This window comes from Miniopterus schreibersii (assembly GCF_964146895.1).
Source record: "Miniopterus schreibersii genome assembly, chromosome: 5".
NCBI lineage: Eukaryota > Metazoa > Chordata > Mammalia > Chiroptera > Miniopteridae > Miniopterus > Miniopterus schreibersii.
In genome coordinates, this window is record NC_138106.1 from 20,993,982 (window position 1) to 21,010,835 (window position 16,854).

The window sequence follows — 16,854 nt, forward strand, 5'->3', positions numbered from 1 at the left end:
CCTTGATGCTGGTATTAAGAAAGAGAAATGGAAAGTAGCAGGAAAGACTTATAGGCTGAGGGAGGTGACATATGTTTTTAAGGACATGTCTGTCTGCTGATGGCAGTAATCTAGTAAAGAGGGAGAGGTTGAAGATTTAAGAGAGAGAGAGATGAGAAACAAAGGGCTAATGTCCTTGAGAAGGTGAGAGGGGATCTCAGTCAGGGCGTAAGTGGAGGGTTGACCTTTGAGAAGAGAAGGGGCCCTTCCCCACTGAAACAGGAGAGAAGACAAGCCTATGTCAGTAGACTTATAAGTTTGGCTTCTATTTTTATAATAAAGGTGAAAGTCAGATCCTCAGCTGAGAATAACAGTAGAGGTAAGGGTAGAGAAAGGTGAGAAAGAGGAGCAGTTATGAACCCACCATGAGTCTCTTTCTTTCTCTCTTTTTTGGTTTTGTTTTCTTTCTTGTTATATAATCACCTACATTTTTTTTTTTTAATATATCTTTATTGATTTCAGAGAGAGGAAGGGAGAGGGAGAGAGAGAGAGAGAGAGAGAGAGAGAAACATCAATGATGAGAGAGTCATTGATCGGCTGCAGCCCGCAACCCGGGCATGTGCCCTGACCAGGAATCGAACCCCGATCTCCTGGATCCTAGGTTGATGCCCAACCACTGAGCCACGCCCGGCAGGGCTGTTTTGTGTGTTTTTTTCCCATGGACCAGCCTTGTCCATGGCCTGCTGGCAGGCTTTTGATGACTGGCATAATGATTGGCCTTGGGCTCCTTCACCTAGGTTATGAGATACAATCAATCCATCAAACTGTCTTAATTGCTAATACCAGCTCACACAGAGAATGGGCATGGAGTAATTTTCTCATACCAGATCAAAGTAAGTTCCTGCAATTTTCACCCTGTACCTCAGCATCACCCATTCCTACCCTTTTGCTGGTGATGGCAGGACAGAAGAACCAGAAAGTTTAATTTGGGCTATCGCAGGTGAAATTTGGGAAATTCAGTGAAGTCAAAATGAGGCCATCCAGATCCTGAAATATGGTGACTGAGAGAAGCAAAGATTTAGTAAACAGTTCTGAGGTCTCTGGACATTCTTTGGCAAAGCTTCCAGGGCTTCTCTAAGACTTTAGTAGGGATAATAATCTTAATATACCAAAATTATTATAGTTTTATCTTAGTCAACCTCAGTCCGTTCAACACAATAACATTAAGAAAACGTCCTAAAATATGGAGGTAAGAGTGTAGGAGGTTGAGAAGAAAGTATAGAGCAATGGGGCATGAATCTTTTCCCTTGTTTAGATCCCATAAAATTCTCTAGGAATACCTCGTGGCACACTACCCGGAATCTCACACCAGACAGGGAAGCAGAGCCATCTCCAAAGAGGGGGTAAATAGGAATTGTGCACCATCTTCTTGGAACCAAGAGTGGGGAGGGCCCTGGGGAACCCTGATTCTTGGCTTCACTTGTAACCTAGGGAGAAGACAAGACAACTTGTGCAGAACTGAGGAAAAATACTGACCAATATTGTTCAAGGGAGCCCAAGCCTATCCCATGCTAATTCAGTGTCCACCATAATTTTCATCAGCTTTTCACCTTCGTTTATGCTCCTCACAGTCAGAGCTTCTACATCTTACTCTTTTTCTTCAAAATGATCGCAGGAGAAAAATCTAGACAACTCCTAATTCTCAATGCAAGTTTCAAATATTTCACCCTGCCTCCTCTATGGAAGTGACCAGCGCTCATAGCACTGGGAATCTGGAGCTTCCCAGAAGTAGAGCCTTGAGGAGAATGCCTCTGCAAAGCACTGATTTTAACATTATGGAATTTTACCCACATGAGAAGGCTGCTATTTACTGAAAACTTAAGATTAATGAGTTTTCATGTTTTTATGATGGGAAAGGGAATAGATAATTTTGCAATCCATATTTAGCCTTCTTCTATTAAAATATAAAATCACATGTCAGAGCATCTGGATGGTCTCAAAGCAGTGGTTGGCCAGAGTATGAGTCTCAGTGGCTTTTTCAAAGTACACATTTATTTTTAAAGAAAAAGAAAAATGTGATGTTGAGAAATTTTGCCTCGAGTGGCCTGACACGACGGAAAATACGCAAGCTCCTTTGGTAGAGGAATTCCAGGCCTTTTGCCCAGGGTGGTGGGAGAGAATTCTAAGGAATTTAAACGTATAAAAAGACAAAGAAAGTAAGAGAAGGCAAAAGTAGAAAGAGAACAATAAAGGATGTTGAAACCTCAAACGTATATGCCCTTTAGTCACAATGTTCTCTACCACTGGGCATCTAACCAACCCTCCCTCGGATACATCCCTCTTCTTTCACTCTTCTCATGATTTGCAACAGGTGGTGGTTAGAATCCTACCCGACCTTGTCCAATGGTCTTCAGTCAGGATCACGGCGAGAGATATGCCTGTGTGTTCAGTGCCTCCACAGTAGCCCAACTTGCCATTAATGCCACAGACTTTAGACTTCTGGATGGTGAAATGCAAGAAGAAAAAAAAAGTGATTCTGCTATCAAGCATCCTAAACAGCTCCTGTTATCATCACCAAGATCTGAAATGACGTGCTGTCCCATTTGTGCGCTCATTAATCTCTGTTTTCCAGTGGGAGCTGTACAATTACAAAAACTACTCAGCAGAGGTCTCTAATAGCTGCCCAGATGCAGCATCACCAGCCCCCAGGCACACCTGCCCCCGGCGGAGTGGGAACACACATTAGGGGCAGGGAGGGCAGGCGACAGGGGGGTTGAGCTCATCAAAGCACCAGGCTTGTTTAGGATTTATTGATGTGTTGTTAAATGTGTTGCAGTTTTTCCTAGTATGAAGGCTGTTTATTTATTGATTTTTTAAGAAAGCTTTCAATATTGCGGTTTGTTTATCATGGAGGTTTGAGCTGTTGAAAGTTCACCTCAAAATAGATGTAATTAACTGCTTTTAGTTTTCTCTGTGTAATTGGTATTGAATTGCAGACAAAAAGGTACGTTTTGGGGGTAGGATTTCCTAGTTAGTTGGATGTTGGTTTTGGTGTTTAGAGCCTTCCGGTTACTAAATAATAACTTTCCAAATGTTAGCTCTGCTCTGATTATTAACTTTATGATGATTACTTTATGCTTAATCAACAGCTGTATGGAAACTCATTTTAATCACATTTTTCCTGCTTAGAAATTAGCAGATGAAGGATAATTGCTACCAAATAGCTCCGGAGTTCTGATTGGCTGCTTCCTGTTCTAACATTGTCAAAATTACAAAATGAAAACGTAAAGAAAATGTAAAACTTTTCTTTTTCTTCATAAAGTATGAACTCTCAGCCTTTTTTCCAATCTACAGGCTAGGAATGAGCTGCTCATTTCTCCACCTTGAGACCAAACCAGGGTTATTTAATTGGCTGGATTAATTACATTACATTAAAGGTGCTCTTTACAGCATGCAACTTAAGCAGCCACAGAGTTGTGAAAGATGGCAAACTTCTTAATTCCCTCTCCAGAATTGAAGCACTGAACTTTCCTTGCCACAGATTTCATAGACACACCAGGGCTGGAGTGACTGGGAGAGACCATCTATCCCACGGCTCGCCTGTGGACCTGGGGGTGGCTTGTGTGCATGTGCATCTTTCTGGGGAGAGGAGGCCTAGCATCCAGGGATCCCCAAAGGGATCATGGCTCCAAAGAAATGAAGAACCACACAGCAAACCCAGCTCTCTCATGTCACAGAAATGGAAACCAAGAGGGCCTCAGAGTCAATGGTGTCAGAGGTGGGATTGAGAAGCAGGTTCTCAGAGTTCCCAGTACCTCATATCCTCTCAGAAAAGCTGTCATTTCTCCTACCTCGGCATCACTGTTAGCACCCCTTCTGAAGGCTCAGGACTCCCGAGTGGCACTGCCAAGGACATGAGTCACCCCTTTGTCGAGCGTGTCCAAGCCGTTAGCCACTCAGTGGCCACCTCAGTTATCACATCGACTGCTGCAGCATCGCAGCGCTGTGTTCAGGTGACACTTGTTTTAATTAATAATGACCCCAAAGTGCAAGAGTAGTGATGCTGGCAGGTCTGATGTGTCAAAGAGAAGCCATAAAGTGCTTCTTTTAAGTGAAAAGGTGAAAGTTCTGGACTTAATGAGGAAAGGAAAAAAATTGTACATGGAGGTTGCTAAGATCACATCTTCTAGTCATGGAATTATGAAGGAAAAAGAAATCTATGCTAGTTTGCTGAGAGAGAGATCACATCATATAACTTCTATTACAGCATATTGTTATAATTGTTCTATTTTTATCATGTTATTAATCTCTTATTGTACTTAATTTACAAATTAAACTTTATCAGAGGTATGGACATACAGGTAAAATCATAACATATAGAGAGCTCAGTACTATCTGTGGTTTCAGGCAGCCACAGGGGGGTCTTGGAACGTATCCCCCACAGATAAGGGGGGACTACTGCATTCCATTCTCTGATGTTCTTTTGAGCATCTAATATTCAAGTGTAAACTCCAAATAATATCTAAAATTATATATTGACTTACTGTAACTACAAACCCAAGATGCAGTAAACATGCTCAAAGAGCTTGCCAAAATGTTACTTCTGAGAGCCTATTAAGGAGCTTTAATATTTTATTTTGGATTATGCAGATAAAGTTTATAAACAAGGTTGTTAAAAAATAATGGGATGAGAAAGGCTTTCTATCTCTCTCTTTATATCTGGGTAGAGAAAATAAAATACAATGAGTCTAAGTCTCCATCCCATTGGGTGAGAACTGGGGCCATTCTAAACCCTGTTCTGTCCAGACTGATGCGGAGGCCCTCTGATCCCACGTGGCTTCTCAACAATGCCCAGCATCTACTGAGAGTTTCACATGTGGGCCACTTTACATGCAGTGCCTCACTGTTCTCACAATGATTCTGAAGAGAGAAATTTTTACTCCACTTCTACAGAGCTAATAAGTGGCAACACTTGGATTTGAACTCATATCTGCCTAATTATAAAACTCACGTACTTTTCACCACCCCACACACCCTCTCTACTGATGCTATGGTAGGTCACGTGTGGGAGCCTTGTTCAGCTGGGTCATCAGGGCACTGCCAGGCAGGCAGTGACCCCCCAACACAGGGCTCTTACGGTTTCCCTCCTGGAAAGAAAAGATCGAAGTCCTGTGACTTCCTAAATAAACTTTGCTTGTAAAAAAAACACACAAAAAACCTCAAAGCTCAAATGCTAGCCTTAACTTTTTCTGCAACCTTGAACAAGCCACTCTTGAGTCTCATTTTCTTCTACAGTTTCTAAAATAATGTAATCATTAGGTATTTACTATGCATCAAGCACTTTGGATTATTTTATTTAATGCTCACATAACCTTATAAATTATATTCTATTATTATTCCCATTTTATAGAGGAGGAAACAGGCCTGGAGCCCTTGGGCGACCTGCTCAAGGTTACAGAACCAGTGGTAGAGCCAGATTTAAACCCCAGTCTATCTGACTCCATGGCTTGAATTCCTTAGCACCCAGCACAACTGTCCTTTCTAATACTTTCCTGGTCCATCTTGTTGTTATAACAAACAAGATAATATATGTGAGAGCATTTTGAAAATGTTAAGCATAAAACAAATGCCAGCTGTTATGATTCTGGTTGTTACAGGAAAACAGTGCTAGAAGAAGATGTCAACTCTCTGGGCATAAATGTCCCCATGAACAGTGACATCTAGAATCCTGTGGCCGGCATACTGTGCTCTCTGGAACCAAACAAAATCAGGCAGCCAGGATGTTGTATTATTAGATGGTTCCACTTAGCAGTATCCATTTTGTTCAGCTTTAAGAAAAAGTAAATCACTGTTAAATACCTTTCCAAGCTGCTTTAATTATAGATTAGGCTTGTCAATCTTAATAAAATTATGCCTCATGTTGAAGTTTATATATGGAAAAGCACTCAAAAGTAATTTTGTTTCCTAAGCATGTCATTAAAAAAATTCTTATTTTCACAGCTTGATCCCTTTAACTCTATTCTTAGATTCATTTAATCTGACTGTGTCTAAAACTAAATTGTGCCTCCATGATATTGAACAGCTTAAATGTACATTAGTGACGTGGTCATCGATTGTATGCTTCTGTTCAGACTAGTAGATTTTAAGCAAAAAAAACCAGCGAGGACCTAGCACTAAAAATGTGCATTTACTTTCAAAGAATCTGCTTTTATTATTACAAAAATGAAATTTTTAAAAATTAAGAAATCTTCAAGATTCCTTTAGTCTAAGGAATGTTTTTAATTGCTGGTGAACAGCCCTTGCAGATTTTCTTGTGGAAAAGGTGGCAGTTGCCTACATTATGTAGGCAAACCCCAGTCTATGGAAAAGTCACCTATATCGGAGAACCCTAGTTCCCCAAAATATTGACTGAAGTTTCAGTTAAAAAAGTGGCAGTGGAAATTTTCTGTAACTGGGCATTTCCCAAACAACTGACCACAAAACCTTTTTCCAAATAACAATAACATCCCATAGAATTCAGGCTCTATAAGGCTTTGATAAAGTTATGATTGATTCTGAAATAAAGATGACTGAGGCATGTGAGCAAACCACTTCAACTTCCCAAGACAGTTTCTGCTGAGAAATATAGCTACCTAAGGTTATAATTTTTACCTTGAGATTAATTTCTAAAAATATTTGATGATGCAGAATAACATATTGATGGAAAACTCAGAACATACTCTAAAAATCCCTACAGATTTAGTATTATTCATGTATGTCACATCTTATTCCACAAAGAATCTGCTATAACTTATGAATATAAACGGCAAAATATGAATACAAAATGAAACAAAAATAAATTAAATTAGAAAACCAAGGCCATTATCTAAGAAGAAATGTAAATGGGGGGGCAGCACAAATATTATAATTAACTTTAACTTTAGTTTTGAGCTCCCCAGCAACCAAAGTAAAAAGGGATATAGTCATTTACATAGTTACCCTGATGAAAAAGAAGAAAGCTTTAAGAGGTTCATAAGGAAAACAAGGCTTTTTAAAAAAACAAAAACAAAAAACTGAATTCTAAAAGAAATCATTCAAAAGGGAGAATTTCATAGGAGACATAATGCTTATAACCATTTTCCAAATGCAGTAACAAATTTTGATAGCATCGTCAATGATAAAGCTCAGGGCCAAATATTAAATTCTACAAAGTTAATGGGTTCCATTTGTCATTGGCTGATTCAGGAAGACAAGTTGCAAATCTAATAAAGTCATGATGACCCTAAAACAAATTAGCTTTGTACCTCACCATTTTCAGAATCGAACTAACAGGCAAGAAAAGATAATGCACTCTTTTTGGTTAAATAATAATGGGTAACACTTATCCAGAACTCACTATACGCAAAGCAGTGTTCTCAGCACTTTATACATGTATTCATTCATTTAATGCTCACAACAGTTCTGTGAGGCAGGTATTAGTATACCCTTTATTTTACAGGTGACGAATACAGACCCAGAGATTGTATCCATGGTCACATGGCGGCACTAACACTGTTTACTGTCACTGGCCCTTGAAGCCAACTCTTCCATGTGGGTGGGTGGGAGAAATGGGACTAGTCTTAGGCAACGGAGTGGGGAACACTATTCCCTTCAATCTATAGAATTTGAAAAATCAGATAATTTGTTATCTTTGTATTCTTAGGGCTGGAGAAGGTGGTTTAGAGGCAATGTACCAGTCAAGGTCCAAACAAACCATTCTAGTATTTAAAACAAAAAGAATTAAGTTAAATACCAGGAATTGAGTACGCAGGAAGAGCTAAGAACCCCTAGGAGACGGGGAAGCAGCCTGGAGGTTAGCAACAGTGGGAAGGGGGAAGTGTTGGGGAGGCTGGTGCTGTGGTTACCCACGGCAGACCTCCACTCTCCCGCTGCTGAGCCCCGGAGGAATCCTGAGAAATGCACGGTCTAGGGATCAGCAGTCCTGTGATACAGGGCAGACAGAGCTGCATAGGTTGAAGAATGGATCTAAAAACAAAAACGCCCAAGACTGGCCCAGGTACTCACAGTATAAATGCGAAGATTCTGTCTTCCAGTAGCTGGAGCATATGGCCCTTGGGAAGCAAATCGGTGGCTAAGTAAAGGCTTGTTCTCTAAATTCCTGGTCACTATACCAAAGGGGAAGTCTGCTTTTTGCTTGAAAAAAGAATACGTAGATAAAATGCCTCATTCTGCAGGTAGCAAAACCATGGAATTTTTGCTCAAGAGAACAGTACATGTTAAAAGTATAAACAGATTCATAAACGTAGGTAAGTCAGTTGCATACAAACGCACACAGCACCTACCATGTGCCAGCGCCCGGGCAGGGCTCCCGCACCGTGTGGCCGTGGCGTGGTGGGGCCCTGCGAGCTCTTCGTGGGGCGCTCCCACCTCCATCAGCTCGCTTGGACCCAGCCGAGCCCCCCACGCGCACGATGAGGCCTCCCGTGGGGCGATGAACACGAACGGAGTGGGCCCGGCCTCACGGGCAGCAGGCGGGCAGCAGAGTGACCAGCAGGGAATGGGGACAGAAAGAGGGCTCGCTGGTGGCCCGGGGACTCGCCTCATGAATTCCTAGTGGAGCACAGGCAGGCGGCAGGCATAGCAGCAGGGGGGATGCAACCTGCCTCCGGGGGGCCCTTCGGGGGAGCCCCCGAAGTAGTCCAGAGGGAGCCAGTGCACAGAACGACGGAGAACCTCTGTTTTACAGAAGCACAGACCGAAGCCCGCGGCCGTGAGCTGATTTCTGGAAACTCTGGGGTTAAGACATATCATATCCACCTGAAATATGCGGTAGAAAATGAGAACCACCGCAGGTGGGAGGCGGGGTCAAGGGCATTTCGAAAACGGAGACAGATGACTTCTACCTGGGGAAGGTGGACTTGGGCATGCACGATGTAAGATTTTGGAAAGGAGGGGACTTTGAAGTTGCGTCTTGTACGGTTTTGACCTATAAAGATAGGCAGGGAAGGGGCAACGTCTCAAAAGCAGGGGGTTGGTAGCTGTGTCAGGTGATCCTTTACTGAAGCAAAGGGTGCAGGAAGGAGGGGAGTGGAAAGTAAAGATGAAAAGGAAGTAATTATACCCAAAAGGCCCGTTTAAAATTCATAGTTGGATAACCCTACCATGAAAATCGTTAAGGGAAATTTTGGACATTTGGACTATAGTCCAATCTCTCTCTTTCCCTCCCTCCCTCCCTCCCTCCCTCCCTCCCTCCCTCCCTCCCTCCCTCCCTCCCTCCCTCCATTCCTCCCTCCCTCCCTTCCTTTTAGCTTTGACTAGAAATAATTTTTTAAACTTTATTTTTATTGTTGACACTATTACAGATGTCCCCATTTCCCCTCCCCCCTTTGCCACTTCCACCCAGCCCCCACCCCACCCCTCCCCCCGGCCATCACCACACTGTCGTCTGTGTCTATGGATTATGCAGATATTCACAATCTTTTAAGGCAAGTGTCTTGGAAGACAGTTACTCCATGCCATTTAATATTAAAAGTAGGCTGCTGGGTGGCCCAGAGCCCTGCCTAGGGCCTAATGGCTGGCTCAGAGTCACTGCTGCCCTGTAACTATAAAGTCATGGGCAAGATGCTCAGCAAGAACAGGCACCTCACACTCCATCTACGTTCACAGAGAACATTCAGAAGACGGTATTAACGATCAATTTTTCCTTGTAATGAAAAGGAGGAAAATAATACATTACTAGTTTCAAGTTTAAATAATGGAGCGTAAAAATGTTTCACCTTATAAAATTATTTCATCTTATTGAATAATTTCATGCTATATGATTTTTCTACCAATGCAAGCATTTGGCTGGTACATCAGCCTACTGATAAATACATTCTAACTTCAACAATCTGATCATTTAAAAAGCATGAGTGAGAAAAAAATTCATTCAACTGGAATTCTAATTTCAGATCTTCCTGGCCTCACTAAATATGTATATGGTTTGGTTTTCATATCGGCAGAAATAAAAAGGAAGTTTGCCATGAGAAGTAAACTAATAAATTGTTACAAAGCAACATAAAAGGCTAGCTAACTAATAAATAATATTGTATATTCCTTTTTGTGTTTCAGAACCTAATATATCCTTATTTCCCCAAGCATATACCTTTAGAATATTGATGAGCATTAGATTAGATGGCTTAGGTCATGTATAAAGAATGTAATATAATAAAGGAGGAAAATTTATTTTTTGTATGCAGAAGTGCATACAAAAATAGTTAGCCTGACACATTATTACCTAAACCATTATTAATGGGTTACCAAAAGTGGCCACAAAGTGACAGAAATATGCGCTTTATTTCCTCAGAAAAAATTCATATTCATGGTCTAGAATAGAGTTCAGCTCAAGTCTCAGACATTTTGCTTGTAATTGGCCTCCTAATGCATCAGAAGTCGGAGAGAAGACAAGCGCCTCCTCCACAGGGGTCCCTCGGGCCCAGCCCGTCAGTGAGCCAGTGACCGTCTTAGCTAGACTCTGATCCGCAGGCCTTGGTTGGATTCCAGTTTCAGGGCTGCCATCCCTTTGCTTCGTGATTCGGGTGTTTTAACATCTTCCCAGCTGGAGAAAAGGGCAGCAATAACTTCAACTCACCTCACAGGAAGGTAGTTAAGGAGACAACCAGGCAATGCGTGCGGCCGCGTTGTGAAAAGCTGACAGTCCAAATACAAATGTCGACATTATTTTCATAGGAGCCTGAAGGTTCTCAACCTTCTGTTTCTACCTTCAAGCGTGGGACAAAGAGTTCTAGTTCCTTTTGTGCCTAATTTGAACAAAAGACACAAACCATCTCCCTTAGACTTTTCTCTAGTTCAAGCAGTTGGCTTCAAGAAGCCTTTGGTCAGCAAGCTGCCAACTCGTAAGGTTGAAAAGAAGTCCCAACTCCACTCCTAGCCAGGGGTGTGGAGATGGAAAGAACAGGGAACATTCTGAAGCGTTCCTGGTCTCCAAGGGGAAAGGCAGTGGGACTGCAGAGGTAACCGTGACGCACAACCTGCGGCAGGCCCCTGCGGAGAGCCAGGTTTGCTTTCGGATGGAGCAACGGCAGGGGTGGTTTGACTCTGCTCAAAGCTAACCTAGGAGACAGTCTCAGCTGCTGAGGTAGAAATGACACAGGTTTTGCCCCAAACATAAGAGATGTCATGTGAAGGGTCCTCCCACCTCAGGGACTCGTCTCCACGCAGTTTCCTCTGCCTGGAACCTTCTTCACCTTGGCCTTTCTCGAGGAGCGCTTTCTCAGGGAGGCCTCTCCAGCTGACACCCCGTCTCAGCCCTGCCCAAATCATATCCAGTGTAAAAACTGAGGACGTTGCAATTCCCCTTTATAGTCATTGATCATTGTTTGGAATTAGTACGTCATTAACATGACTGATTAGGGTCTGCTGTTCTCTCTCCCCTCCCCTAATAAGCGCCCTGAGGACAGGGAACAGTTTGATTTCGTAGTAATCCCAGAAGAGGGCAGAATGCTCAGAGTGGGCCCTCGTTAAATATTTACTCAATGAGTGAGGAAAGAGACACGATCTACTAGGTAGGCACATTTATGCAAATACATGCTATTCACAATAAAACTCTTCATTTACTGTTGCTCGGGAAGGACATATTGCAAATGAAAGGGAGCCATAAAATGAGGAGTCTAATAAATCAATTTTAACACCAAGTTAGTAGGAAGGGAAGACCCTGCACGCCCCGAATGAGGGGATCTTAAGGGCTGGGGCGTTTGTTTATAAGGTCCCGCCGGCCTGTGCTCAGACATTCTGAAGGAGGGACTTTGCAAAGGGCAGAGTTATTGCTTCCCAGGCTTGAAGGCACCAGTTCACCGTCAGGGGACTTCAGAGAGAAATTCCCTCTGGACCAGGTGTCATGTGACAGAACAGAAGGCTGCATGTTGGGACCACCCAGTCTTTCTCAAGCTATCAGACAGGCTCCCAGAAACACAGGTAGAACAGCAGCCAGTTTTGTTCCATTCTATTTACTTTCTTCTGTTCTAAAAAGTTGAAAAATATAGCTAATTGGGCATTCACTCATGTGAGTGTAAAGAAGTGAGGAAGATAAAATTTTCAAAAAATATTCAAGCACCACAGCAAGATAAAGCAGTTAATGTTTCTGATTTTTATCGAGCTATACTCCAAGACGCCACGCTTTTGGATAAAATTCAGTCCCCTCTCCCATCTGTTTTTCTCTTGCACACAAGTATTTAAGCACTATTTCGTGCAATTTTAAAAAATAAATAAATAAGGTTTCTTCTTATTTTTACATTGCGATCTTCTTTATCTTTCAATTATTCTATGGGACATATAATTAAATTCCATCTTCCTCACTAAATAGCTTGAATTTATGACTTTCTGGGAGTTAAGTGTACCCCATTCGTGCATGAAACAAATATAAAGAATAACAATGCTGAGTAATGAAGAGCATTTCTTTTCTGGGGCTTTTAAAACTATAAGGTTTCTCATCCTTCCTTCAAAAGATTGCACACAATAAGTTACACTGCAAATAAAAATGAATTAAGTGATACTGAGAAATCAGAGAAGAAATAAAGAGGCCCCGGTTTCCGTAGCGGGTCTTTAATGGACGATGCTTTGGGGCTATCAATTTGGAAAGAGAAAAATCAAATAAAAATCCATTGCATGCTGACTTTGAAGACCTCACCTTTTCCCCTGTTTTCATATAACTCTGCCAAGGTTTTATTTTCTATAAGATCTATGTTGTTCTGTGTCCTAATATTCTACAAACAAACTCTAATCCTTAAAGACAGACAGAAATGAAACAATTTAAATGCTGTTTAGTAATTTCAAAATAACAATAAGTAGGGCACAGTCTTCTACATTATCATCAACCAGGCAGCCCCCCCTTTATTTTCCCATTGTTCCTACTACTATGAGCAGAAATCCTAAAGGCTCAGATAATAAAAACCCAAAGAAGTCTTTATAGATTTTCAACTTTATACTCAGAGCCCATCTCAGGCTATGAACGGCTTCTATCCTTGAGATTGTTTGAAAAAACTCATTAACTTTATTTTTCCTTTGGGAAAGTAAGAACAAGCCGGGACCAGAGAGAAACGTGCCCTTGGTGTCCCTCTGTGGAATCTCGCCTCCACTCCATTGAGCAGCTGGGAGTGGAAACCTGGGTTTGCCCCACGTTGGGGAGAGAAAAGTCGTTTTTTTCTCTGTAATGGTAAGCATCTAGCAGAGATCTTTGAACAGAAAAATGTTTAGTGTAAATTTGGCAGAAAAATGGGTGAATGAAACAATAACACAATTTTCACTGTTCTAAAATGAATCATCTTACTACAGTGTGAAGCCCTTGGTGACCGGGCTTTCCACAATGAACCTCAAGCCTCCCGCAGACACACAGGCCTTGGCCAGAGAAATGTTAGGGCTTCGGGGGGCCTAGAAAGGACCTGTGCACACAGGCTGAGCTTCAGGTGAAGCATCTCCTCCGAGACGCTCAGGGGAGTCTCTGAGGACATGGGACTGTTTTGGAGCGTGAGGCAAAGTGAGGTTCCCAGCAGCAGAAATATTTGAAATGTTTGCACTTAGACGAGGCAACCGCCTAAAGCAAACCACCACCCCAGCCTTAGCCGTGAGGCTGCTAGAGAGACCCAGTGCGACTTACTCTAAAAGAAGCCTTTGCTTTCACCCGACCGACCTATGGTTGCATCTTGGGTCTATTTTTTTTTTTTTACTGTTTTCTCTCCGCGACTGTGGAATGTCCGGTTTGGTTTCTCCGCAGGGGTCCTAGCACTTAAGGAGGTGGGGGATGAATAAACGCCAGTCCCACGGAGAGGGCTGCGGGTTTCGGCCCCGGCTCTGCGGGGCAGCTCAGGGGCCGCCTGAGGCCACCGCCCCGCGCCCGCGCCCCGGGGCCGCGGGGACCGCCCTGCCCCCTTGGGCACTAGGGGCCCCCCGGGAATGGAGACGTCCGGAGAGGTGCTCTGCCCCGCGTGCTCACTGGGGGCACAGACTCTCCTTTTCAAGGCAAACTTCGCAAATAAGAATAACCTTGAAAAAGACCCTTTAGACGCAGATCAGTGTTCAGGAACGTGGCCCCCACTCCCGGCTCCCCTCTGGCATTCCACGGAGGTGTCACTTAGACGGGAATAGAGGCCTCCTGCTGCCCCAAACCCCAATCCCTGCCCGGTGCCTCCGGCGCGGGTGGGGTGGGGTTGTCGGAGGAGCCACCGGGGAAATATGCGCCCCCTCTCCTCTCCTTGGGCAACTCGGGTCACCTTGGCAGAGGGCCCCCTGCCCCCCCCCCCGGGTACTTCCTTGGTGCCTGTGACCTGAGCCTCTCCGGGGAATTCTTTGATCAGTTCAGGAGGTCTCCTGGGGGTGCCGACTTCCCAGCCCCTAGGATCTGCCTGAAAGCAGAACCGTCCAGAGGTCCCCCACTCCCCGCCCCCCCCCCAGCTCTGGGACGGTGGCGGGGCTGCGCTCGTCATTAATGGCCATCATCCATTTTTAATCAGAAAGATCACGAAAAGGATGGGTAAGCGAATCCCAGTCGCGAGTCAATTTAAATAACATTCCTGGGGAAATCCAATCACTTAAAACTGAGACACCCACGCGAGCGAGCCCCCGCCCGCCCGAGGGGAAGAGCGCGGCGGCTGAATTAAGCGAGGTCTGGGCGCTCCCGGCGGCGCGCGGGCTGTTAACCCTGCGGGCCCCGGAGGGCGGCGGGCGAGGCGGGGGCGGCGGCCCCGCGCGGGCGGCCTCTGCCATCTTGGGCGGCTCCGGACGCCCCGCGCCGGGCCCGGGCGGCGGGGCGCGCGGGTGTAAGGTCAGCGGCTCGGGAGGCCGCCCGGCGCGCCCGGGGCTCCTCCTCCCTCCGAGCGCGGCCAAGCGGGACCGCTCCGGCCGCAGGGAGCGGAGGCGCGGGGAGCGGAGCGCCCGCGGAGAGGCCGACGGATACGCCGACCGACGGATCCCCGGCCCCTTCCCGGACGTCAGCGACGGTCTGCGCCGGCCATGTGGGGGACTGGGGTCCCGGCCGAGGGCCTGCCGGCCGCGCCGCCGCCGCCGCCGCTGCTGCTGCTGCTGGCGCTGGCGCTGGTGGCGCCCTCGCGGGGCGGCGGGGGCTGCGCGGAGCTGGCCTGCGGCGAGCGGGAGCGCTGCTGCGACGCGGCCAACGCCACGGCGGTGCGCTGCTGCAAGCTGCCGCTGCACGCCTTCCTCGACAACGTGGGCTGGTTCGTGCGCAAGCTCTCGGGGCTGCTCATCCTGCTCGTGCTCTTCGCCATCGGCTACTTTCTGCAGCGCATCATCTGCCCCAGCCCCCGCCGGTACCCGCGCGGGCAGGCGCGGCCCGGGCAGGCGCGGCCGGGGCCGCCGGGGGGCGCCGGGCCGCCCGGAGCCGCGGGGCCGCCCGACGACGACGACTCGCCGGCGCTGCTGCGGGACGAGGCGGCCGCCGGCTCCCAGGACTCGCTGCTGGACAGCGGCGGCGGCCGGGGCCGCGGCGGCGGCCGGTTCTCGGTGCCCTCCTGCGCCTCCGAGCACGAGCTGCGGTTAGTCTCGCCGGCCTTCCTGCAGCTGCCCAGCTACGAGGAGGTCAAGTACTTGCCCACCTATGAGGAGTCCATGCGGCTGCAGCAGCTCAGCCCCGGCGAGGTCGTGCTGCCCGTGTCGGTGCTCGGGCGCCCCGGGGAGCCCGGCGGCGGGGGCCGCTTCCCGCTCATCTGAGCGGCGGCCCGCTCGAGGACGGCGCGGACGGACGGTGCCGGGGCTGCACCTCGCCCGTCGCCCGGGGACTGGATTGGGGCCGCGCTCTCCCCGTCGATCTTACGTTTCCCAGCGTTTCATTCGGCTCAAGGAAACGTTAGGCACGCGCGGCGGGCGGCTGCGGCGGACTAGCCCGGAGCGCGGCTTCTAAGGATGGGCCCCCCTGATTGTGCTCACCCGTAAGTGCCTGCTCCCCGAGTCAAAGAAAACACGCGAGCCCCTTAGTGCGCGGGGAGAAGGGCAGGATCGTTCGGGATGAGGGGGAGGGACGCAGTCCACTCCCCTCTCCCAGGCGGGCCGCAGCCTCCCGGACGGTGAGGGGGGCGAGCGGGCTGGGGACGCGGCGGGGCTGGGACCCCAGCGCTCAGGGTGCGACCGCACGCCCCCTGGGGAGGGGCCCCCACACCGCTCCGTGTCTTCCTGGTTTGGTGGGGATACCCCAGGATGAGTTGCTGTACCTGTTCAAGATACAGGAATTACGTATACCCAAGACCTTATTTGTAAGAGGGTACAGTTGGACTTTTGATTTTTCAATAACTGAGAAGATATTTATATTTGTCTTTTATTTTTATATTTTTTACCATGTATTGAACGTATCAGGAAGGTATTTCTGCAATTAATGACAAAATAATTGTCTTATCACCCTTTTTAGGCCTTAATGGCCCAGAAATTGCCCACACTCTTATTACTGTTGAATAAAATGTTGGACATTATTCATTTACAATGGGGGAAAGAGGCATGATAGAGTGAGAAAACGTGACAAAAACATGAAGGATATCTTATTTTCACTATTTGAAAGAATAAATTTTATTTTTAGTACTGTGGCATAATATATAACTTTTTATAACTATACATTACGCAGTCTAAATCTTCCTTGTATCATTTACCACAGAGTTATATGTAAAAATGATCGAGACATATATGCCATACCATGAAGCACGATGCCATGCACTTTCCCCTCCATTTTTCATTTGGGATACATTCCACAACATGATACAAAGCATTAGAACTTGGTGTGACTTGTAACTTTTGTTTAAAGCCATAACCGTGCAGTAATGTACTACAGAAGGATTCAGTCAACCTGTCTTAAGGAAAATGTCACTGTATCAGTTCCACCATTCTATGAAATGTCCTTTAAGT

At 46.1% G+C, this 16,854-nt stretch overlaps 1 protein-coding gene across 1 annotated transcript; it reads left to right on the top strand.

The window, feature by feature from the left end:
- Positions 1-14,920: 14,920 nt before the first annotated feature.
- Positions 14,921-15,675, top strand: LOC308557594 (putative membrane protein C3orf80 homolog; the record flags this gene model as incomplete). The annotated part of the gene is made up of 1 exon (XM_081138176.1): positions 14,921-15,675. The coding sequence occupies exon 1, from the start codon at positions 14,962-14,964 to the stop codon at positions 15,673-15,675; it is 714 nt and encodes a 237-aa protein (XP_080994302.1). The 5' UTR covers positions 14,921-14,961.
- Positions 15,676-16,854: the final 1,179 nt, after the last annotated feature.